Genomic DNA, 23,754 nt, shown 5'->3' with positions numbered 1-23,754 from the left:
TTGAGACCTCTGTTGATTCACTCCCCCAAATACCCTCAAAAGCCAGAGCTGGGCCAGACTGAAGCCAGGAATTCAACAATCAATCTCTGTCTCCCACAAGGACGGCAGAGCCCTAGTTAGCCCGTGCTGCTGCCTCCTAAGGAACAAATTAAAATGAATAATGGAGGGGGGCAGCGCTATGGTGCAGTGGGTTAAAGGCCTGGCCTGAAGCGCCAGCATTCTATATGGGTGCCAGTTCTAGCCCCAACTGCCCCTCTTCTGACCCAGCTCTCTGCTGTGGCCTGGGAAGGCAGTGGAAGATGACCCAAGTCCTTGGGCCCCTGCACCCATGTGAGAGACCCAGAAGAAACTCCTGGCTCCTGGGTTTGGATCAGCACAGCTCCAGCTGGCAGCCATCTGGGGAGTGAACCAGTGGATGGAAGATATCTCTCTCTGTCTCTACCTCTCTCTGTAACCCTGTCTTTCAAATAAATAAATCTTAAAAAAAAAAAAAAAAGAATGAATAACGGAGCCAGAATTTGAATATCAGCTGTACAACGTTGGGATGCACAGGGATCCAAAGCAGCATCATAGCCACTAGGTCAGATGCACACCTCAGTTTTTAATTACAAATGAGAGAAGTTACCTTTACAAACGAGCCCCAAAATGACCAGAGTTAAACGGTAAACATCAGCATTAAATGGACACACACACACCTCCCCACACTCTGCTGAAGTAATGACAACCAGAGCATATATCCACTTTCCTGCCAAAAACAATTAACACGAGTGTCATAATACGGAAAGCATCAGGCAATTCCAAGCTGAGAGGCAATTTTGCAAAATAGCACCTGGACCATAAAAAAAAGTACGTCATTAAATATTTCATTAATATAACAAGACTGGGGTGGGCATTAGGCACAGCAGTTCCGATGCCTCTAGGGATGACCGCATCCCATATGAGTGCCTGAGTTCAAGTCCTGGCTCTGCTATTGATCCAGCTTCCTGCTGAGGCGCACCCTGGGAGGCAGCAGATGACAGCTCAAGTGTTTTGACACCTGTCATCCTCATAGGAGACCCAAATGGAGGTCCTCATTCCTGGCTTTGACCTGAGCTAACCCTGGCTGTCAGTGGGCATTTGCAGAGTGAACCACGGATGGAAGACATCTGCTCGTCTGTCTGTCTGTCTCTCCCCCCACCCCATCTCTCTGCCTTCCACATAAATTTAAAAATGTTTAAAATATTATTAAATAAGTCTGGGAAATTCTACCTTAAAAAGTGCTAGAGAGATGAGACAACTGTGACCCTTGATTGGACCCTATATTATAAAACAAAAAAGCTATGAAGATATTGACACAATAGGGGAAACTGAATTATGGACCGGTAATTAGATAACAGTCTTGTAGCAGGTTTAATTTCTAACGAGCATGAGAACTGTGTTGTAATTTAAAAGAATGTTCTTGTTCTTAGGCTTAGGTACTTAGGGATAACGTATCATGATGTTTATAACTGTAATATACATATATATGTATAAAACATATATGCAGAAGAAACGAACATGATGATATGTTACGGTGAATCCAGGCTACATATTCACGGTGGCACTCTTAAAGCTTCTCTAAGGGCTGATTTTGTAATAGAAAGTTATTTTGTAATAGAAAGGAAAAGCTCCCCCAGGCAAGAGGGCCTGATTGTCTTCACACACATTTGCTTTCCAGAGATATATGACTACTCTTCAGTGGACCAGAAAATTGTATTTAAGTCATAAACACAGAAGTCAAAGTGATTCTGTCTGTGTTGACAGACACACAAAGTGCGTATGAAGGTAAAGGACAAGGCTGTGACAGATGGAGCTCTAAACCCAGGTGTTGTGGTGGGCGTGTGGCCCAGTTGTTAAAACACCACGTGGGATGCCACATCTCATGTCAGGAGCGCCTGGGTCTGAATCCTGACTGTGCCCACAATCCAGCTCTGGTTAGTGCACACCCTGGGAGGCAGCAGGTAATGGCTCAGGTACCTGGGTCCCTGCTACTAATGTGGGAAACCCAGGTTGAGTCCAACTGGGTGTCCCACAAGGGTGGCAGGAACCCAAGTACTGGAGCCATCATCTGCTGCCTCCCTGGGTGTGCACTAGCAGGAAGCACTTTTAAATTTTTATCAAGAGGGGTCAGCATTGTGGTGCAGCAGGTTAAACTGCTGCTTATAATGCCAGCATCCCATCTGGGAGTGCCCATTCGAGTCCTGGCTGTCCCACTTCCTATCTAGCTCCTTGCTAGTGTGCCTAGGAAAGCAGTAGAAGATGGTCCCAGTATTTGGGACCCTGCCACTCACATAGTAGACCTGGAGAGAGCTCCAGGCTCCTGGTTTCAGCCTGGCCCAGTCTCTGCTGTTGCAGCCATTTGAGGAGTGAACCAGCAGATGAAAGAGCTCTCCTTTCTCTCCCCTCCTCTCTATCACTCTGCCTTTCAAATAAATAAATAAATCTTTTTCTAAAAAAGTTTTACCAATAATAAAGAGCTAAATAACCTCAAAGAATGACACTCTTGGGGTCTCTTATGTGCACTCAAGTATTTAAATTCCTATTAACTAATTAGCTCAGGTTATAATTACTCCTCTAGTAGACACTGGGCTGCATAGTAGAGGCACTGTCTAGGGAGCTTACACTCGAGCTGGGGAGATGGAACAGATGTGTTATAACAGCAGAACCACAATTACCTGTAACTCCATGACCTTGAGGCAATCTGTGATTTGAGCTTGGCCTGAGTGATATGAGCAGTCATTCAGGAGGGAGCTGATGTGCTAAAACACAGAGCTGGGAAGTGCATGCAATAAAAGGGTAAGAAGTATAAAGAATATGTTTCCAGAGCACAGACTGAGTAAGGAAGATGTAAGGGAAAACATCCTCAAAAGATACTCATTTCCTAAGAAATCTTGGAAATAATATCTTTCCTCTAGATCAAAGACAGAACACAACCTTTAATTTACAAAGGAGAAAATCCTCCAAAGTAATGGTGGTGACTCAGAAGCTAAATCTCCATCTACAGTATGAGCCAGCAATTCCACAGGAGTGCTATTCCGCACGAAAAGACAGGTAAAAAAAATTTATATATATATATATATATCTCTTTACAGAAGCTCTAGTCATAATTACTGCAAACCAGAATAACCTCAAATCAATACATCGTAGTCTGTTCACATAATGGAGTATTAGACAGCAAGGAAAATGAACGAAATACTTCTAAAGACAGCATGGATAAGTGTCAGAGAATGCTGAGCAAAAGAAGCTGTGCTGAAAGGTACGTAATGTATGCTCCCATCTCACCTATAAGAACTTAAAGAGCAAACAAAAGTATAGTGATAAAAGGCAGAATAGTGGTTACTGCTGGGAAGTCTTGAGTGGAAGGAGCCTTCTGGAGTACTGGAAATACTCTGTAGTGACATCTGAGTGTTGGGTACATGGATACATACATACATAAAAAACTGATCGAGATGTATACACTTACCACATACATGTTATACTTTAGGTTTAAAAAAAATTAAAATGTAAGCTGATGACAACAAAAAAAAGAGTGACTTGGGCCTTTCTTTGAACCACTTTTTAAATCATCAAAAATGTAAGATGCATTGTCCCCAGAAAAAAGTCGAGATAGACAGTCTCCTTTGTCTAGGAGATTGGCCTGTCATATTTACTCAAGTCGACACCTGCAAATGCTCTTCTCAGACACAAACGTTCAAGGAAGGATAAGAAGGGAATTAATTAAAATTAATTTTGTAAATACCTTTATAATACACACTGAGATAAGTAAAAATATTGTATATATCACACCTAAGAACCTCAGAATCACAACCGTAGCCCTCTGGGGGCTACAAATCCAATGCACATTTAAGAAGTCCATCATCCTGGCCAGTGCTGTGGCATAGTGGGTAAGGCCGCCGCCTGCAGTACCAGCATCCCATATGAGCCCCAGTTCAAGTCCCAGCTACTCCACTTCTGATCCAGCTGTCTGCTATGGCCTGGGAGAGCAGTGGAAGATGGCCCAAGTCCTTGGGCCCCACATGGGAGACCTGGAAGAAGCTCCAGGCTTCTGGCTTCGGATCAGCGCAGCTCTGGCCATTGCAGCCAACCGGGGAGTGAACCAGCAGATGAAAGACATCTCTCTCTCTCTCTCTCTCTCTCTCTCTCTCTCTTTCTCTCCCCGCTGCCTCTCCTTCTCTCTGTGTGTAAATCTGACTTTCAAATAAGTAAATCTTTAAAAAAAAAAAAAAGGCTCCTACTTAAATAATTCATACACTTTGTCTTAAAAAAAAAAAAGAAGCAGCCTATCATAACAGGATGAGACATGAACAAGAATCAACAGAATCACAGAATGTAAGACTGGAAGAAACAATGCAGAAACTCCCACTTTCCCGATGAGAGAAGTAAGGCCCGGAGAGAGGTGAAGTGCCTGGGCAGAGCCGCCTGGCACACGGCAACATGACAGCACTGGGAGCCGGGTGTCTCCTACCTGCCCAGCACGTGCTCCCCTGCTCTGAGGTCCACCCTGTGTCACCAGGCAGCTCCTCAGCTCAAGGGCCACTGCTGCCACTGCCACTAAACTGGTGGCAGAGAAGATGGGAGGGGGCCCCAGCCTCAGCAGTACCTCCCGGTCACCCATCCTGCTTGGACTTTCAAAGGCCTGGAGGCCTGAGGCTGCTGTGTTTCATACAGAGAAGGACGAAGCAGAATGACTCAAAGCACACGGCCGGGCCATGAGGCTGGAGAGGTGACCCCGCACCTGTCATTTCTTTCTTATATTGACACAGTTTCAAACTTACTGAAAACATCTAGTAGTACCAAAAACTTCCATATAGCCTTGCCCAGATGCACCAACTGCTAATGTTTTACCACAATTTCTGTACCGTTCTCTTTATGTATGTTAGCTATTTTTAAATTGTTGTACTACACATGGGCAGGCACTGTGGAATAGTGGATAAAGCTACTGCCTGCAGCACCAGCATCCCATATAGGCACTGGTCCATGTCCCAGCTGCTCCACTTCTGATCCAACTCCCTGCTAATGCACCTGGGAAAGCAGTGGAGGATGGCTCAAGGGCTTGGGCCCCAGCACCCATGTGGGAGACGGGGAAGAAGTTCCTGAAGTTCCTGGCTCCTGGCTTCAGGCTGGTCCAGCTCCAGCCATTGCAGCCATACTGGGAGTGAACCAGCGGATGGAAGATCTTGCTCTTGCTCTCTCTAACTTTGCCTTTCAAACAAATAAATAAATCTGAGAGAGAGAGAGAGAAAGAGAGAGAGAGAGAGAGAGAGAGAGCTGGCTCTGTGGCACAGCAAGTTAAAGCCACAGCCTGCAGCACTGGCATCCCATATGGGCGCCCGTTTGAGTCCTAGCTGTTTCACTTCTGATCCAGCTCTCTACTAATATGCCAGGGAAAACAGCAGAAAACCGCCTAGGTCCCTGGGCCCTTGCACTCACATGGAAGACCCGGAAGAGGCTCCTGGATCCTGGCCTCAGCCTGGCCCAGCCCTAGCCTTGTGGCCATGTAGGGAGTGAACAAGCAGACAGAAGATCGTTCTGTCTGTCTGTCTCTCTCTCTCACTCGCTCTCTCTTTCATTTAGTTAATCTTTTAAAATAAATAAATAAAAAGAAAAGATCCAAGCCTGTGCCTCATAGATCTTACAGACAAAAAACTGTCTAAAAAGCTTAGGAGTTGGGGCTGGCACCATAGCGCCAGGTTCTAGTCCCGGTAGCTACTATTCCAGTCCAGCTCTCTGCTGTGGCCTGGGAAAGCAGTAGAAGATGGCCCAAGTCCTTGGGCCCCTGCACCCACATGGGAGACCAGGAAGAGATGCCTGGCTCCCGGCTTCGGATTGGGGCAGCTCAGGCTGTTGTGGCCATTTGGGGAGTGAACCAACAGAAGGAAGACCTTTCTCTCTGTTTCTCTCTCTCACTGTCTGTAACTCTGCCTGTCAAATAAATAAATAAAAAATCTTTTTAAAAAAAAAAGCTTAGGAGTTATCTCACAGATATTCTCCTTAAACAATAAAATAAATGAATAAGTTGCTACACTATACAGTAGTACAAACACCATTTTCTTTTATTATTATTTTTAAGATTATATTTATTTATTTGAGAGATACAGTTACAGAGAGGGATAGATAGAGAGGTCTTCCATCTGCTGGTCCACTCCCCAAATAGCTGCAATGGCTGGAGCTGAGCCAATCCAAAGCCAGGAGCCAGGAGCTTCTTCCAGGTCTCCCACACAGGCGCAGGGGCCCAAGGACTTGGGCCGTCTTCCACTGCCTTCCCAGGCCATAGCAGTGAGCTGGATCGAAAGAGGAGCAGCTGGAACGTGAACTGGCACCCATAGGGGATGCTGATGCCACAGGCAGAGGCTTAGCCCACTACGCCATAATGCTGGCCACAAACATCATTTTCTAAATTAAAGGTTATCTATAATTTTTTTTTGGCTGAATCACTTGAAGGTAAAACTTGCTACATTCTCCTTCATACTTCAATGTAGGTTACCTAAACTCAAGGATGCTCTCCTACCACAGAGCATTCCTTAAAACCAGGAAACTAATATTACACAAACTCCAAGTGCATTCTGACAGACTGTCATGTTCAGGGCAACTCTACTTGAGTGTAGCTCATCTAGACTGCCGTATGATACTGCCTTGTGTGACGACAACAAGAATTATTTATTTTCAAGTCAAAGGGCATTTGGGTTGTTTAAAGGTTTGGTGGGATTGATTGACTGATTGGGGTGGGGGAGAGAGAGAAATCACCCACTGACAGTTCACTCCCCAAATGTCTGCACACAGCTAGAGCTAGATCAGGCTGAAACCAGGAGCTGGAAACTCAGTCTGAATCTCCCATGTGGGTGACAGGGACCAAAGACTTGCCACATGACCTGCTACCTTCCAGGGTGCACATGAGCAGGAAGCTGAAATTGCAGCAGAGCCAGGACGTGAACCCAGGCACTCTGGGATGCAGACATCCCAAGCAGTGTCTTAACAGCTAGGCCAAACACCTGCCCACAAAGGTTCTTCTACTGGAGTGCTGCTATGAATGCTACCTATGAACACCCGTGTCTCTCAGTGACGCACCTAGGAATGGTGGTACTGCTTTGAGGCTTTACAAGATTTATTGTCTCCAAGGCACTTAAAGTGATTTACAGTCCTACCAGCAATGTGTCAGGGACCTCTCTGATCCACATCCTCTCCAACATGTGAAACTACCAGACTTCACTTCTGCCAGCCAAACACGGGTAGAACGTGTCTCTCCTGGTCTTCATCTGCATTTTCCTGATCAGAGATGAAGCTAAGTTTCCTTATTTCCTTACCTTTCACACTGGCGGAGTTTTCAAACATCTTAGCCATTCAGTTCTTTCTAACAGAAGCCAGAGAAAAGAACACAGCCACAGAGAACCGAAGAGCTGGCTCCTTTGTTCAGTAAAGTTGGCTCTTCCATAACATGGATATGGCTTACTGTTACACCATGAGTTACTGACGGGCATGCACTCCAACATGGATCTTCAGAAGCTTTAGAAGGCTAAGAAGTCAATTTCCAGTAAGCAGTCCTGACAACTTGGCTTTTTCCTTCATTCAAATGACTTTAAATGAAATAGCTTTTCGATGATCTGGGATTTGAACAGTCATTCTCCATTTCTAGCTAGGCCATCGGAAATGATGAGACCACAGCTAACAGGGCTCTTGGGAGACTCACTTCTATTATAAAGGAATGAATTTCAAGCTTTAGTTGTCTTCACAAAGACAGCAGGAAATCTGCACGTTCATTCCTTTGCTGTTATTATGAGGCAACAAGTTGGTGATAAAATTTTTAACTTTCCAGCAAGTCTGTTTATCAAAATTGCTCTGAACAACATCTTCCAAGGCCAGCAGTGTACAGGGAGTTAAGCCATCATCTTGGATGCCTGCATCCCATATGAGCACCTGTTGGACTCCTGGCTGCTCTGCTTCCAACCCAGCTCCCTGCTATTGTGCCTGGTAAAGCAGCAGAAGATGGCCTGAGTGCTTCAGCCCCTGCGCCCACATGGGAGACCTGGATGAAGTTCCTGGTTCCTGGCTTCAGCATGGCCCAGCCCGGAGAGTAAATCAGCAGATGGAAGCTCAATCTCTCCCTCTCCCTTTCTCTCTCTCTCTCTCTCTCTCTCTCCCTCCCTCCCTCCCTCTCTGTCACTCTGCCTTTCAAATAAATAAATTAAATCTTTAAAAAAGAAATATCTCATAGTTTCAAGTCTGGAGCTCAGGGCCATAAAATTAACTTGGAATCTTTCCTATGTCATTCAAACATGAATGAGGGGCTTTTATTTATTTTATTTATTTGAAAGATTTAGAGAGAGAGGTAGAGACAGAGAGAGGTCTTCCATCCACTGGTTCACTCCCCAGATGGCCACAATGGCCGGAGCTGTGTCGATCCGAAGCCAGGAGCCAGGAGCTTCTTCCAGGTCTCCCACGGGGGTGCAGGGGCCTAAGGACTTGGGCCATCTTCTACTGCTTTCCCAGGCCATAGCAGAGAGCTAGATCTGAAGAGGAGCGGCAGGGACTAGATCCACCGCCCATATGGGATGCTGGCACTTCAGGCCAGGGCTTTAACCCACTGCACCACAGCACCAGCCCCATGAATGAGGTTTTCAAACCTATTTCTCTGAGATGAAGCTTTCTAGCTGTCATCAGGCCTGTGGCCAAAGGCCAAAGGTAGGTGTGGCCAACCCTCCTGGCTTGCCTGGACTAGGTGGTCACTGGGATACTCTGGTCACACAACTGGAGGCTAAGTTGGCAGGTGGCTGGGCTGAGTTAGTTCAGGAAACCTTCCTGGAGCTGCCTCCCCCACCACAAGGAGCCCTTCTCAAGTTAATGCAATGGAGGAAAGGACAGAAATTCAGTCGGCAATTGGGTGCTACCTACACAGAAACACCAGGAATATGGAAAACCTCGTAAATGCTTTTCCTCCCAGCCTGGAAGATACCATACTAAGTGACCATAGTAAACCACACAGATAATTGCTCTAGAAATTCGTTGTGTGGATGGTGACTGGCCCAGAGCATGGTGGATCTTTCTGGAAGGCTGCTCGCTGAACAACTGCTCAGGGAAGTCAGGGGCACCACTTCATTGCAGACACAGGCTTGACTCGGCTCGTCACACCCCATGGCTGTGACTGATTTGTGCAGCTGCTTAAAAAAAAATCAGTGCTCTCAGCAGCTCCACAGGTCAGAGAGAAGGCGGCTGTAGGAGTTACCCGTGATTCACGAACTCTGTCACCCCACGTCTAAGCCATCAACAAATTCTGCCATTTCTATCTCCTGAATATATTCAGAATCTAGCCACCTCCAGCACATTCTGCCATCCAGGCCAGATCTAAGCCAGCATCTCCACTCACCTGCATTATGTCCAGAGCCTCCTACCTGGTCCCCACTTCATCTCCATCACCTCACAATCTCCACAGAACCACTGCCTACCAGAAATGGGCCTTATGCCATCAAGTCAATTCATGCCACCCTCCCGAAAGCCCTCCAAGGGCTTTGCATCTCACTCTAGGAAACAAAGGCCTTACCATGGCTGACGAGGACCTATGCAACCGGCTCATACCATTCACAGTCCACAGCCACCAGCTCCCACATGCACTCCACTGCAGCTGCACTGGTTCTGCCACCACTCAGCCTATTCAGGTTCAGAGCCTTTGCCCCAGACCTGGGCACCTGCCAGTGGCCATCCCCACCCCATCATGCCTCCCCTCCTCTTTCCTGCTTCCTTGGGCACACTCTGTTCACTTGCTTGTCTGTTCCCACCCCCACCCCCACCCCCAGTAGAATGTAAGCTCCAGAGGCAGGGTTTTTGCCTGCTGAGTTCACTGCTGTGTCTTCAGCACTTACATCTGCACCCGGCACATATGTGTAGGCACTCAGCACATATTTGCCAAATGACTGAAGGGCTGATGGAAGTGACTTCCGTGACATCAGGATTACGTCATCCCCAACAGGAAAGGGCAGCCCACCTGGCTTCCTGTCATGTCTCTCCTTCTTTTACTAACTTTTCTGTCCTGGATCTATATCCCCCACTTTATCAGTGTGCCCAAAGCGTTCCTCTTGTGAATGTTCCAGAGGAACCCGGCCCTTGCAGATGGCTGATTATTATGGTACCTCCCACGCTCTCGGTCAGATCCACAGCTCTTCCCACGGCTGCCCGGCTCAGGAAGCCCCAGAGAGGATCGGACACCTCCACCACAGGGCTGGGCACTGAAGCCCCCAAGGAGGACCACCCAGACCTTGCTGCAGGACCTAACGCACACCCAGAACCCGAGCTGCAGGGCAGCCTGGGGAAGTCAGGCACACAGCTCACCAGCCAACACAGTACAAATTGATCCAACCCACAGAACAGTAGTTTCAAAACTGTGGGTTACAGCCCATTAGTGGCCTCGAAATCAATTTACTGGAACATGACCAGAAATTTTTTCACTGGAATGGAAACAGACAAGAAAGTATCAGAATGTACTGTAAGCATTGTTTCACGAAACGTTCTGTGCAAGCATCAAGCCAGCACTTTTAAATAAGAATTTCTGGGACATTTTTAAAAAAAAGAGTTATTTATTTATTTGAAAAGTCAGAGTAAGATAAAGAGACAGAGAGAAAGAGCGCTCTCCATCTGCTGGCTCTCTCCCCAAATGCATACATACAGGGCTGAGTCAGGCTAGAGCCAAGCGCCAGGAACTCCGTCCTGTTTCCCGTGTGGATAGTAGGAGCCCAAGTACTTGAGCCCTTAGCTGCTGCTCCCAGGTGCATTAGCAGGGAACTGCACTGGAATCAGAAGGACCCCATCCCAGGCACTCTGCTATACAAGAGTGTGTCCCAATCAGAGGCTTAACCCACTACACCACAATGTCCACCCTGGCATCAATTTTAAAGATCCCCAGATAATTCTCTTTTTTCCTTAAGATTTATTTATTTATTTGAGAGGTAGAATTACAAAGAGAGGGAGAGACAAAGAGAGAGGTCTTTCATCTGCTGATTCACTCCCCAAATGGTGACAACAGCCAGAGCTGCGCCGATCTGAAGCCAGGAGCCAGGTGCTTCTTCCTAGTCTCCCATGTGGATGCAGGGGCTCAAGGACTTGGGCCATCCTCCACTGCTTTCCCAGGCCGTAGCAGAGAGCTCAATCGAAAAAGGAGCAACTGGGACACAACCTGGCGCCCATATGGGATGCCAGCACTGCAGGCAGAGGCTTCGCCCACTACCCAACAATGCCGGCCCTATAAGCTCCCCAGTTAATTCTAAATGTGTGGCCAGGAACAAGAGCCACGGAAGTCTGATTCAGTCCTACAGAGAAACCATGCCTCTGTCCTCATGGCTCCAAGTAAGCATGGCTGCCCCCACCATCACACAGCCACCATGCTAAGGGCCAGCGTTTCCCCAGCCCAGAACTTTCTCCCTCTTCCTGTTTCTAAGTCTATGCTTTCTGGGGACCTCCCCAACTTCCTGTCCCCCACCCACTGACTGACTAGACCTTTGTCTCACAAGTGTGGCTGGACAGGCCTCCAGGATGGCACAAGCAGCTCTAGGAGGTTTGCAGAACACAGCCACCAGAGGTCAGCATCTCAAGCAGACAATCCAAGCACCAAACCAGTTCCACCCTAGGACAGGGCTCAGGTGTCTCGTAAGAGCACCAGCAGCCCTCAGTGTCCCTGCACATCGGACAGGAGAGCCAAAGCAAGGGACCCACCACCTCTGAAAAAACCTACTAACTACTCATGTGGCCGAGGGCAGGAGCACAAGTGGCTGTTAACACACAAGTGGCCAAAACAGCATGAGAGACCAGATGGAGTTTCAGGCTGCTGGCTTCAGCCTAGCAAGCCCTGGCCATTGCAGTCATCTGGGGAGTGAATCTGTGGATGGAAGATATTTCTCTCTGTGTTTCTGCCCCCCCCACCCCGCCGCCGCCCCCTAACTCTGCCTACCAAATGAAAAATAAGGGGCCAGCACCGTGGCTCACTAGGTTAATCCTCCACCCGTGGCATTGGCATCCCATATGGGCGCCGATTCTAGTCCCGGTTGCTCCTCTTCCAGTCCAGCTCTCTGCTGTGGCCCGGGAAAGCAGTGGAGGATGGCCCAAGTGCTTAGGTCCTGCACCCGCTTGGGAGACCAGGAGGAAGCACCTGGCTCCTGGCTTCGGATCCGCACAGCACGCTGGCCACAGCGGCCATTTGGGAGGTGAATCAACGGAAGGAAGACCTTTCTCTCTGTCTCTCTCACTGTCTGTAACTCTACCTGTCAAATAAATAAATAAAAATCTTATAAAAAATGAAAATAAAATAATAAAAAAGGGACACACACACACACACACACACACACACACGGGGCCAGTGCTATGGTGCAGTGGGTTAACGCCCTGGCCTGAAGCGCCAGCATCCCATGTGAGTGCTGGTTCGGGACCCGGCTGCTCCACTTCGCATCCAGCTCTCTGCTATGGTCTGGGAAAGCAGTGGAGGATGGCTCAAGTGCTTTGGCCCTAGCACCCACGTGGGAAACCCGCAGGAAGCTCCTAGCTCCTGGCTTTGGATCGGCACAGCTAATGACCAATTGGGGAGTGAACCATTGGATGGAAGACATCTCTGTCTCTCTCTCTCTGCCTCTCCTCTCCCTCTGTGTAACTCTTTCAAATAAATAGATAAATAAATTAAAAAATACACACACACAAACACAGATGGGGGACAGGTGTCTGCCACACTGTCATTTCAGGATCTCGTCTGTAGCAACATCTAGAGAGGCTGCTCGGGGAAGTGGCTGAACAACCACACCCTTCTTCTCTTCACATGTCCCGTGGCTGCCCTTCCCAGGGCTTGGGACATCCTTGTGGAGCCAGGCCCCCTTGCTCTGTCCAGGAGCTGCACACGTTTTGGGGGTACTGGAAGGGGCAAACCAAAGCTGCTTGTCCTTTGTGCCTTCTCACTGTTGACCCGCCACTGCCCTCATCACCCAGGAGGAAACCATGGGCCTAGACCTCTAGGCCATGACAATATGCACCATTGTCTTCTGCATTTTCCACACTAGCTACAACTGAATGTATTCACACACACACACACACATACACACACACCAGGACGTGCAACTTCTGAAATGAGTGAATTCAATCCTTCCTCTACCGCCTGTGACCCTGCATGGTCATTCTGTCCGGGAGCACAGCAGCAAGGACCTGCAGGTAGAGGATGCAGATTCCGGGGAGGTGATCAGAGGAGCCTTTGCCCTGGAGCCACCTGAAGGAACGTCCTGTCTGTGATTAGGTCAGCCTGACATCTGAGACACAGTGTTCCAGGCTGGCTCAGCGAGATAAAGGGGAGGCCTGCAGCCGCGAAGCCTGGATCCCGGCACTGGCATCCTTTTCACATACTCTGCAGTCTGACTCAAAGCTGACGGAGCACAGAGACCAAAGAACACGGAGTCACAGTTCTCTGCATGGGCCACTTGTCTGAGAACTTGGCTGGAGATGCAGGCAGATGCCAGGTCAGGGTGCCCACGACAAAGGTACAGACGGAATTCCAATGAGGAACAAGGGGGTTAGCTGGCACTTGACACAGTGGCATCCCATACTGGAGGGCTGGCTCAAGTCCCAGCTGCTCTGCTTCTGATCCAGCAATCTGCCAGTGTGCCTGGGAAGGCAGCAGAAGATGGCCCAAATGCTTGGGCCCCTGCCAACCATGTGGGACACCCAGATGCAGTTCCTGGCTCCTGACATCAAAATGGCCCAGTCCAGGCTGTTGCGTCTCTCTCTCTCTCTCTCTCTCTCTCTCTCTGATGCTCTGCCTTACAAGTAAATTTTTAAACTTTGGGGAAAAAATCCCTTTGCCTCCTGCAGCTGACTTAGCAGTAAAGCTTGGGAGGCAGGAGGCTCTGTGTACACAAGTCCAAGCAACCGGGAAGCATCAATCTCAGAATCTGAGCTGGAGGGAACTTCAGCTCACTGAGCGAATGGGTAAACAGAGGTCAGTGATCTTAAATGGCTTCCGTGAGATCAGGCAGCCTGTGCCTGCCACGGAGGACCTGTCGGGACCTGGTTTCCTAGCTCCCAGGTCACTGTTGTCGCCCTAATACCATGGCATCTACGTACACATTCGCTTCCTCCAAAGAGGTGCGTCCCGGCACTCCCCGGATGCTTCCAGAACCGTGCCCTGGCCACCAATGACTAGTGCATACCTACAGGCTGACTGATCTGTGAACACGACTGCAGGCTGTGGAATCAGACAGCGGTCTCTACATCACCCAGGGGCCCCTGTGTTGGAAAAAAAATCCTGAATCCCACGTAACGTCAGACTACAAATCCTACAGGACAGCAGGCAAGGGTGTAGGGAGCAGGGAGGGGAATGCAGCCTCACTTCCCACTCCTCCCCACTGTCCAGGCCCCTCCCCCTGCTTTTCTGTGCTTCTCCTGTGACTTTTATGCCTTCTCTCCCACATTCATTTTATCCAGGTTCATCTCCACAGAGATACTGGGAAGGACAGGAAGACACTGTGTGACTGGGCTTCCAGCCTCCAGGGGCGTCGGGGGCAGACATCCATAGGAAGGATGTCATCTCTGTGCTAGTCCTAGGACAGACAGGAAGACACAGGTCACGCCCCGGGGAACTCCCAGTGGGCTGCGAAGGTAAAGGACAGACTCAGAGTTCACAGCAGGGATAAAGGAGTGTGATGCATGCATGGGAATCTGCAAAATCTACCATTCCTGGGGCCCGGGTGGTGGCAGAGCAGCTTAAGCCGCTGGGCCTGCAACCCCCGGCATCCCATAGGAGCACTAGTTCGAGTCCTGGCTGCTCCACTTCTAATCTCACTCCCTGCTGATGCATCTGGGAAAGCAGCGGAAGATGGCCCAAGTGCTTGAGCCTCTGGAACCCATGTGAGAGATCCATATGGAGTTCCTGGCTCCTGGCTCCAGCATGGCCTGGTCCTGGCTTTTGCAGCCATTTGGGGATGAAAGATCTCTTTCTCCCTCTGTCTGTCTGATTCTCTCTGTCCTCTACCTTACAAATAAGTAAAAATCTTTTTAATCTATAATTCCTGAGGACTTAGGAGCAGTTAGTATTCTTAGCTTTCTATAAGAAGAAACCCCCCAAATGACCCCACCCCAGCCCCAGCCTGAATTAACCATGCAGACTACGCTCATGCTTGCAGTACTAGGTTTTATTGTTGTTTTAGGATGCCATTATTTCTTTCCAAAGAATACCAAAATAGTGACAAAAGTAAAAATTGGCAGTGTACAGGTATTCCTTGCATTGATGATGTGGTAGTGTCTTTATTTAAAATTACACATTGTGGGGAGATATGCATCACCTGTTTAGTGTTCGGGGCTTCTAACAATCTTAATTTGGCTCTGCAACTACCCACCCAAAAAGAAAATGGAATTTTGGGGCTGGCGCTGTGGCGCAGTGGATAAAGCCGCCACCTGAAGTGTCGGCATCCCATATGGGCTGCTCTACTTCTGATCCAGCTCTCTGCTATGGCCTGGGAAAGCAGTAGAAGATGGCGCAAGTCCTTGGGCCCCTGCACCCATGTGGGAGACCTGGAGGAAGCTCCTGGCTCCTGGCTTCAGATCAGCACAGCTCTGCCCGTTGTGGCCAACTGGGGAATAAATCAGAGGATGGAAGACCTCTCTCTCTCTCTCTCTCTCTCTCTCTCTCTCTCTCTCGCTGCCTCTTCTCTCTCTGTGTAACTCTGACTTTCAAATAAATAAATAAATCCTTTTTTTAAAACTGGGATTTTTCACAGATTAACCAAGTACAAGAATTTACAAAACACTGGCTACCACCAGGGCTCCTAACTTAAAGAGTTCACAAAATTCACGTGGAGGAAGCATTCCGAGGACAAACAAGTGATAAACCCAAAATAGGAGACAAGAGCTGCTATGCACATAAAGTAGACTTAGAAAGAGACCCAAGAATGATCCGAAGCTTGCTTGCATGCATGTGTGAGTGTGATCTCTCACTCGCTCGCTCTCTCTTTCTCTCTCTCTCCGTGTGTGTGTGTGTGTGTGTGTTTGCGTGTGTACGTACTCGATGTAGCATAAAGCATGGTATGCACCTGGGAAGGTGGAGAAGTAACAGGTGAAACAGCATATGCAGCAGAAGTCCCAATTGGCCAATGTCAGACACTTAGGAACACTCCTGAACTAGGGAAAAATGCATCATAAAGAAGTAAAAACCAAATATTAAAAGGGCACAGCTGGCCGGTGCTGCAGCTCACTAGGCTAATCCTCTGCCTTGCGGCGCCGGCACACCAGATTCTAGTCTGGTCGGGGCGCCAGATTCTGTCCCGGTTGCCCCTCTTCCAGGCCAGCTCTCTGCTGTGGCCCGGGAGTGCAGTGGAGGATGGCCGAAGTGCTTGGGCCCTGCACCCCATGGGAGACCAGGATAAGTACCTGGCTCCTGCCATCAGATCAGCGCGGTGAGCTGGCCACAGAGCACTGGCTGCAGCGGCCATTGGAGGGTGAACCAATGGCAAATGAAGACCTTTCTCTCTGTCTCTCTCACTGTCCACTTTGCCTGTCAAAAAAAAAATTAAAATAAAAAAAAGGGGAGCACAGCTAAGGGACAAAAGACATTGTCAGCAGGAAATCTGAGTGATAAACTGTAGAGGGAATCCTGGAGCCAAACAGCCTCTGATCAGAGAGAGGGAGCTGGCTCAGTCTGGCTGGCGGGTGCCCTCCCAAAGCTGACGTCACTCCTTGTCCCTCCTCCTGCAGAAGCACTTAGCACTCCGTGTCAGAGATAGTCTCTGAAATGACCAGGGAGCCCAGCTCCCACCTAGCAGGCTCAAAGTCACCAAGGGGGAATAGAGAGACCCCAGAACCCAACCTACTGAGGTCCTGGCACAGCACTACAGCTCAATAGAGGGATGAAAGAGTCTATAACGAGGGGCTGGCACTGTGGCATAGTGGGTAAGGCCACCTGTGACACTGGCCATCCCATGTGGGTGCCGGTTTGAGTCTTGGCTGCCCCACTTCTGATCCAGTTCTCTGCCATGGCAGTGGAGGAAGGCCCAAGTCCTTGGGCCCCTGCACTCGTGTGGGAGACAGAGGAGGCTCCTGGCTCCTGGCTCCTGGCTTCGGATCAGCGCACCTCCAGCCGTTATGGCCATCTGGGGAGTAAACCAGTGGATGGAAGGCCTCTCTCTTGCACTGCCTCTCTCTCTGTAACTCTGCCTTTCAAATAAATAAATAAACACTTTTTTAAAAAGAGTCTATAAAGAACCCGACGCCCTCTTTGAGTCTGTCTTTTCATAATCTGCTCTTTGCTTCCTGGGGGGGCAGGGGGAGGGAGAGGGGTCCCAGTTTGGGGTCCATAAAATGCTGGCCATTGAGTTCCTGCCGCAAGCAGCTGATCTATAGGAATTCCAGAAGGGCCACAACCCTTGAGATGATGTAACTTGTTTTGCTCTCATGTCCTATCAGCATCATGGAAGCCCCGTGCCCAGCAGAAGACCGATTAGTGCATCATGTAGCACGGCCTTGACATCTGGATGGCCTCATTCTCTCCCCGGGACATCCATCCAAAGCTTATGGACTCAGCTTCCGTCAGCTCTGTCACTGGGACCCCTTCACCCTGCCTCCTGAAGCAAGACAGAATCTCAGTGATTTTCCTCGGCTTCTGTCTGCACACACCTCTCCGCATCGGCAGATACAGGCACCTGAATCTCTCTCTCTCCTTGTCCCTGATGTGAAAGAAGTTGCTGGCAGACTTTTTTTAAAAAAGATTTTATTTGTTCATTTGAAAGGCAGAGTTACAGAGAAACAGTGGCACAGAGAGAGAGAGAGAGAGAGAGAGAGAGAGGTCTTCCATCCGCTGATTCACTCCCCAGATGACCACAATGGTTGGAGCTGTGCTGATTCAAAGCCAGGAGCCAGGTGCTTCTTCCGGGTTTTCCACGCAGGTGCAGGGGCCCAAACACTTGAGCCATCTTCTACTGCTTTCTCAGGCAATAGCCCAGAGCTGGATCAGAAGTGGAACAGCTGGGACTCGAACTGGCGCCCATATAGAATGCCGGCACTGCAGGCAGCAGCTTTACCCATTACGCCACAGCGTTGGCCTCACTGGCAGACTTTGTAGAAATGTTTCTGCCTGACATGTGTTGAATCATGTCGTATCACAGCCTTGGGTCGCTGCTGGAAAGGCAGAATGCAGAGGTCTAAGCCCCAGCCCTGTTCATCAGGGATCTGCTGAGGAACCTTGGGCAAGTTACTGGAGTGCTCTAAGCCTCACTCCCTTTATCTTTCAACTGGAAACAATGCCAGGTATCTCAGCCGGCTGTTGTGAGAGGAGACCGACACGTGTAAAAGCACTTTGCATGGTTTCCAGCACTCAGAAGGTGCCCAATAAATTTGAGTTTTGTAGGGTGGATATTTGATGCAGAAGTTAAAATGCATCTCCTCGGAGTGTCTGGGTTCAGGCCCCAGCTCCACTTCTGATCCCGACTCCAGCATCCTGGAGTCAGTAGGTGATGGCTCGAGCAGTTAGGTCCCTGCCACCCATAGAGGGGACCCTGATGGAGTTCTAGGCTCCCAGCTTCGGTCTGGCCAACCCTTGGCTGTGGCAAGCGTTTGGCGAGTGAACCAGCAAACAGGAACTTGCTCTCTCATTCTGCCTCATCTCTCTCACCCTCTGTCTCCCTGTCTTCAAATAAAATGAAAATAAATTTAAAAATTTGTAAAAGTTAATTTTGCGGCCGGCGCCGCGGCTCACTAGGCTAATCCTCTGCCTCGCGGCGCCGGCACACCGGGTTCTAGTCCCGGTCAGGGCGCCGGATTCTGTCCCGGTTGCCCCTCTTCCAGGCCAGCCCTCTGCTGTGGCCAGGGAGTGCAGTGGAGAATGGCCCAGGTGCTTGGGCCCTGCACCCCATGGGAGACCAGGAAAAGCACCTGGCTCCTGGCTCCTGCCATCGGATCAGTGCGGTGCGCCGGCCACAGCGCGCCGACCGCGGTGGCCATTGGAGGGTGAACCAACGGCAAAGGAAGACCTTTCTCTCTGTCTCTCTCTCTCACTGTCCACTCTGCCTGTCAAAAAATAAAAAATAAATAAAAAAAAGTTAATTTTGCTTCTTTCTGTAATTTATTATTGAAACTCACAGCTGCTGCTCCTTGTGCCTTCCGAAGGTGGGGACATGCACAGGTACCCTGAACACCATTTTTGCAGGGCACTGGAGCGCAAGAACTCAGCCAAGACCCCAGGCTGCAAGCAGAGCCACACCCACGTCATCACCTCCCCTGCGCTGAATGAGTCAAGTGCTTGCAGAAAAACTCCCTCCACAGCCACCCCCAGATTTAATCACAACCTCCACCAATCAGTTTTGTTCTAAGGAAGTTCTTTTATCTCTTATGTTACGGCATTAACTTCTCCTTCTCTCAAAACTGACTTCTCTGACCTACTTCTTCCAGGTAGCTGGGGCCAAGGAGGCAACCATTCCCCCAACTGCTGCCACAGTCACCCGGGAGATCAACTAGGAAGAGATGTGAGCACTGAATGCAACACTTGCATCATCTTTCTACTGCCCAGGGCCCAGAAAGACACTGTCACCTGCTGCTTGAGCCTCACCCTGAGCACGGGGGACATGGCTCGGGTCCGGCCACCTTCATTCATTCCACACACAACTAACCACCTAACACGTACCATCCCATGAGGTCCATGTTTGGATGGCGAGCCAGGTCTAGGTCCCACTGTGGCTCAGTTCTAACCACCACCACAACATCAACCCAACCACAGCCTGTTGACAGTCCAGCAAGATGGCCAGGGCCATGTGTCTCTCAATCCAAAGTCCAGTGTCTTCAGTTGAGGCCATCACTGCTCTGTGTCCGGTCTGACTCCCCTTCCTGGCTATTGTTGGAGAGTACAGGAGCTGAGCTCCAGAGAAGGGACCCCGCCTTCTGGGGTCTGTCTTCTGGGTGGGTCTGTCCACCTAGTACCCAGCATGTGCTGACACACAGCAAATGCTCAGTCTGGAGAATGAATGGAGGACATGGCATATAGTCAGTCACTCAGCTGTTCCCAAAAAGATCCAGCAGCTATCAAGTGAATTCTTCTCACATGCTACTCATATGCAAGGCACAGGACCAGCACCAAAGATCTTTGGCTGATTCTCTGTTTTCCTATCAGATCCAATCTCCACCCAAGAGTAAAGGCACCTGATGTTGTATCCCAGCAGGCTGATGTGTACAGACAACAGCATCAGGCTCCTGGCCCTCTGGCTGCCAATGCCAGGAGACCAGAGGGAAGGGAGAGCAAGGTGTGGGTGTTGTTTCTTCCAGTTTCCTCTCCTCGGGCTGCAAGCTGCATGCACCCCCCCAAAGGAAACCGCAGCTCTTGTCAGGCAGCACTTCCCAGCTCTGCCTCTTGACATTTTGCCCGGGGTTCAGCGTTGTCCCTTCTGGTGTTTCTACACCCTTTGTATAGAAATCTTTGTAGCAGCTCTTTTACTAAATTCTTCTCAATTTGCCCGTTACTCAAGTGCCACACGCTTCCTGGCAGAGCTCATCTGAAAGTCTCACACTCGTCAAGACAGAAACACAGCACTGGGAGGGGAACTAGCAGCCATCCTGCCCAGGCTTCTAGACCATGGAAGAAGCCTCCTGCATCTGGCTTCACTTGACTTTTAGAGGAGGGCTGCAAAGTCTTTTCATTTCCTATTTTTTAAATTAGTTTTCAAAGAGTTGATGCATCCAGATGGTTCAAAATTCAAAAAACACAGAAGCATACGTACACTGCTATCTCCTCTTCTCTGAGCAGTGAAGCACAGGGTGCTGTGCCCCTCACAGGTGGACCCTGTCACCTCCAGGCAGCTCCCACGGATGGGGCATCATGCCCTGCGCCATGCCCTGGCTCACTGTAATCCTCTCCGACTTGACTTAACCTCTGAATAAGAGCTCACAACTCAATCAAACGGGAAAGTTCTGCCTTAGACCTCAACCTTGCCAGACTCCATGCACTGGCTCACAGCAAAGCTTCCTGAAGACTCAGACAGCGCCCACTGCAAGCAAGAAGTGTTTCTCATGCCCTGGGGCCTTCAGGACATAGCATCCACAGATTGCAAAGAAAATACTTTCCTCTTCATGCAGAAAGATTAAGACGACAACAACAAAGCCAAAGCTTCGGCTGGTTGCCAATTTGCAAATCTTCGTACTGTATAAACTAATAATGCACTGAAATGCCCTATCATGCAGCACAATCTTCATGTGCAAAAGAAACAACCATTTAGCTGCCCAGTTATTTAACGCCTCATTGCATTGGCCAGTACAGAGATGTCTTTACCTTCTGGGAGTTTGCCACAAGGACACAGGCAGACACAATCACTGCCCGCACTGCAGGGTGAGGACTCGGTGTCGAGATGGCTCACGCAGGCAAGGTGGCCACAGTATACAGGGGGTGATGGAGGTACTGAGGACGGGGACACCCGCTGACCGAGGACCAGACTGATGTCACCTTCTTTCTAGCCACTCTCTGCACCACCCCCCCCATCTCACATCCCCCAAAGGCAGAGAATGTCAGCCAGCTCCCTTTCCAGCCAGAAGTCATGACAGCAACTTGTACCCTCTGTTTAGGACCAAAAGCTCGTAAGGCCTCCCAGCACAGGGAGCCTTAACCCGACAACCACTCTGAGTTACAGGGAAGAAACGCAAGGAACACGGTGGAGGGAGCAGAGAGGGATCCATACCCCAGGACCTGGGGAGGCCAAGCTTCCCCTCCCAGCAATGTACCCAAGGCAGAGTCCTGGGTGTTGATCGACAACGGGTCGCTCCCAACACAAACAGAAAATGCAGGAGTCGGACAGCTCCAGTTTGAACCTAACATCGAGTTCCTCACTTCAGCAGCTTCCACTTCTCTCCCTGGACTCTAAGCTTTGGAGTCCCCAGGCCTCTGCCACCCTGTCTGTAAAATGGGACACAGCGACCCTCAGGGATGGGGAGGTGGGGACTGGGGGAGCCGCAGGCCTATCCAGGCCTCTCAGGCACTCCTGACGCACCTGCTGCAGAGGTCTTGGTGAACCGCGGGGATGCGGGCAGGAGACATGGCAGACAGGCCAAAGGCGCCTGCAGGAGTGTGGGCGCGCACTGCAGGGTCAGGTCCAACCCCCCCTCCCCCAGGCAGCGCTCCGCTATTTCCGTGCCCCGACCACCCCCTCCACTCCCACCCATCCCCACAGTGCCGCCCTCATTCCTCTGCTTGGTCCGAGGCAGGATCAGAACCAGGGTTAGGGTTGGGGGAGCCCAGGCGGGGGGGAGCGTGAAATGACTTGCAGGTGTCAGAAAGCAGAGGCGGGGCCGTGCCCAGCGGCACAACGATTTAAAGCTCCGGCCCCAGAATCTCCGGTCCGCTGCGAGAACCCGAGAACTTCCCGTCTTCCCCCCAGCCCCTGTTCATCCGCATCTCGGGACTCAAATGCGGCGGGATTCGGGGATCCGCTCAAAGTGCTGCGACTGGCACCGGGCGCTCTCCGCCGCCCACCGCCGCACGCGCTGCGCTCCGGCTCCCGCACCCGCACGTGGTGTCGCGGTGGAGTCGCCCGGGAGCACAGTGCGGGGGCCGGAGGGCATGGTGCGGGGGCCGGAGGGCATGGTGCAGGGCCCGGGAGGGCAACGTGAGGCCGAAGGGGGAACCACGTAGGTCCCCATGGAACAAGGCGGCGCGGGTCTCGGCACCAGCCCCAGCCGCGCCGGGCTTCCGCACCTGCTGGGGACCCGAGCCTGCCGCTGCCCGCGGGCGTCCGCGCAAATCTCCCGGACGCGCGGGCACTACACGGACCGCCTCGGCGAGACCCTACCTTTTCTGAAGGGCATCGCGCAGCTGGCGCTCCCGGCGGGACTGGCCCGCGACACCCGGGCAGGCCGACGTCCAAGCGACAGCCCCGCGGCTCGGGGCGCTTGCGGGCGATGGGGCCCGGGAGGGAGGGGGGAAGGGACATATTTGGTCAGAGGCTGGCGCGTCACGGCGCGGAGGAGGCTCCGTCGCAAAGTCGGAAGCGCGGGAGCCGCGTCACCCCGTGCGCTCCGGGCGCCTGCGGGCTGCGCCGCGAGGCCAGGGTGCGGGCCCCGCCCAGGGTGCCTGGTCCCGCCCCGGCCCCGGCCCCGCAGGGGTCGCCAGGAGGCCCCCACCAGCCTCCAACCCAGACGAGGAACTCGCCGGGGCTGTCTAGCTGCCGCCGGCCTCGGCAGAAGCCACGGAGAGGAAAACTCCTGTTGTGCTCCTTCGGGCTGTGAGGCTGTCATCCGCGGGAAGGACTTAGGGGGATTCTGCCCAATTTTTTATGTTTCTGTCATTTGAGCATGTGGGACAGCCCCCGAGGGCGCAACCCAGGGAAATGCGTCTGGCCTGGTCACCCTGCTGGAGCATCGCTCCTAAGCCCTATGTTACGGATCCCTGAAAAACTTTACGTTGCTTGATTACAAGGTCCGTGGAGGCAAAGTGTTCTCTCTCACACGCACACGTAGCTTTATAAATGTCCAAAGAAATGAGAGCACCTCTTAGGGACTATCGCGAAAGGAGGGAGGGGCCGCCCTCCGTTACTGTGCGCCTGAAGGGAGGGGTTCTTGGGACACCTGCCTCCCATATCCAAGCCTGCTGCTTGGAGTCCCCATTGTTCCACTTCCCTTCCAGCTCCCTGGTCATTCCCCTGGGAAGGCAGTGGATGCTGGCCCAAGTGTGGGGCTCCTGCTACCCACTCTGGGAAACCCGGATGGAGTTCCTGGCTCCTCCTGGCTTCACACTGGCTCAGCCCTGGCCATCACAGCCAT

At 50.9% G+C, this 23,754-nt stretch overlaps 1 protein-coding gene across 4 annotated transcripts in view; it reads right to left on the bottom strand.

The window, feature by feature from the left end:
- The window catches only part of LOC100350534 (6-phosphofructo-2-kinase/fructose-2,6-bisphosphatase 3), a 96,993-nt gene extending 73,913 nt beyond the window's left edge, over positions 1-23,080 (bottom strand). For 3 of the 4 annotated variants that reach the window (XM_070055806.1, XM_070055805.1, XM_070055807.1), the window contains exon 1: positions 22,785-22,930. In XM_070055806.1, coding sequence (XP_069911907.1) covers positions 22,785-22,800 — 16 coding nt within the window. In that variant the 5' untranslated portion in view covers positions 22,801-22,930. Of the gene's footprint in view, positions 1-22,784 lie in introns of all 4 variants that reach the window. The other variant, XM_008248588.4, reaches the window with a different exon arrangement.
- Between the last annotated feature and the right edge of the window lie 674 nt (positions 23,081-23,754).

This window comes from Oryctolagus cuniculus, chromosome 13, assembly GCF_964237555.1.
Source record: "Oryctolagus cuniculus chromosome 13, mOryCun1.1, whole genome shotgun sequence".
NCBI classification, from domain to species: Eukaryota; Metazoa; Chordata; class Mammalia; order Lagomorpha; family Leporidae; genus Oryctolagus; species Oryctolagus cuniculus.
Note: the sequence above shows the minus strand (reverse complement) of the source record. Positions and strands in the feature narration are given on the sequence as shown.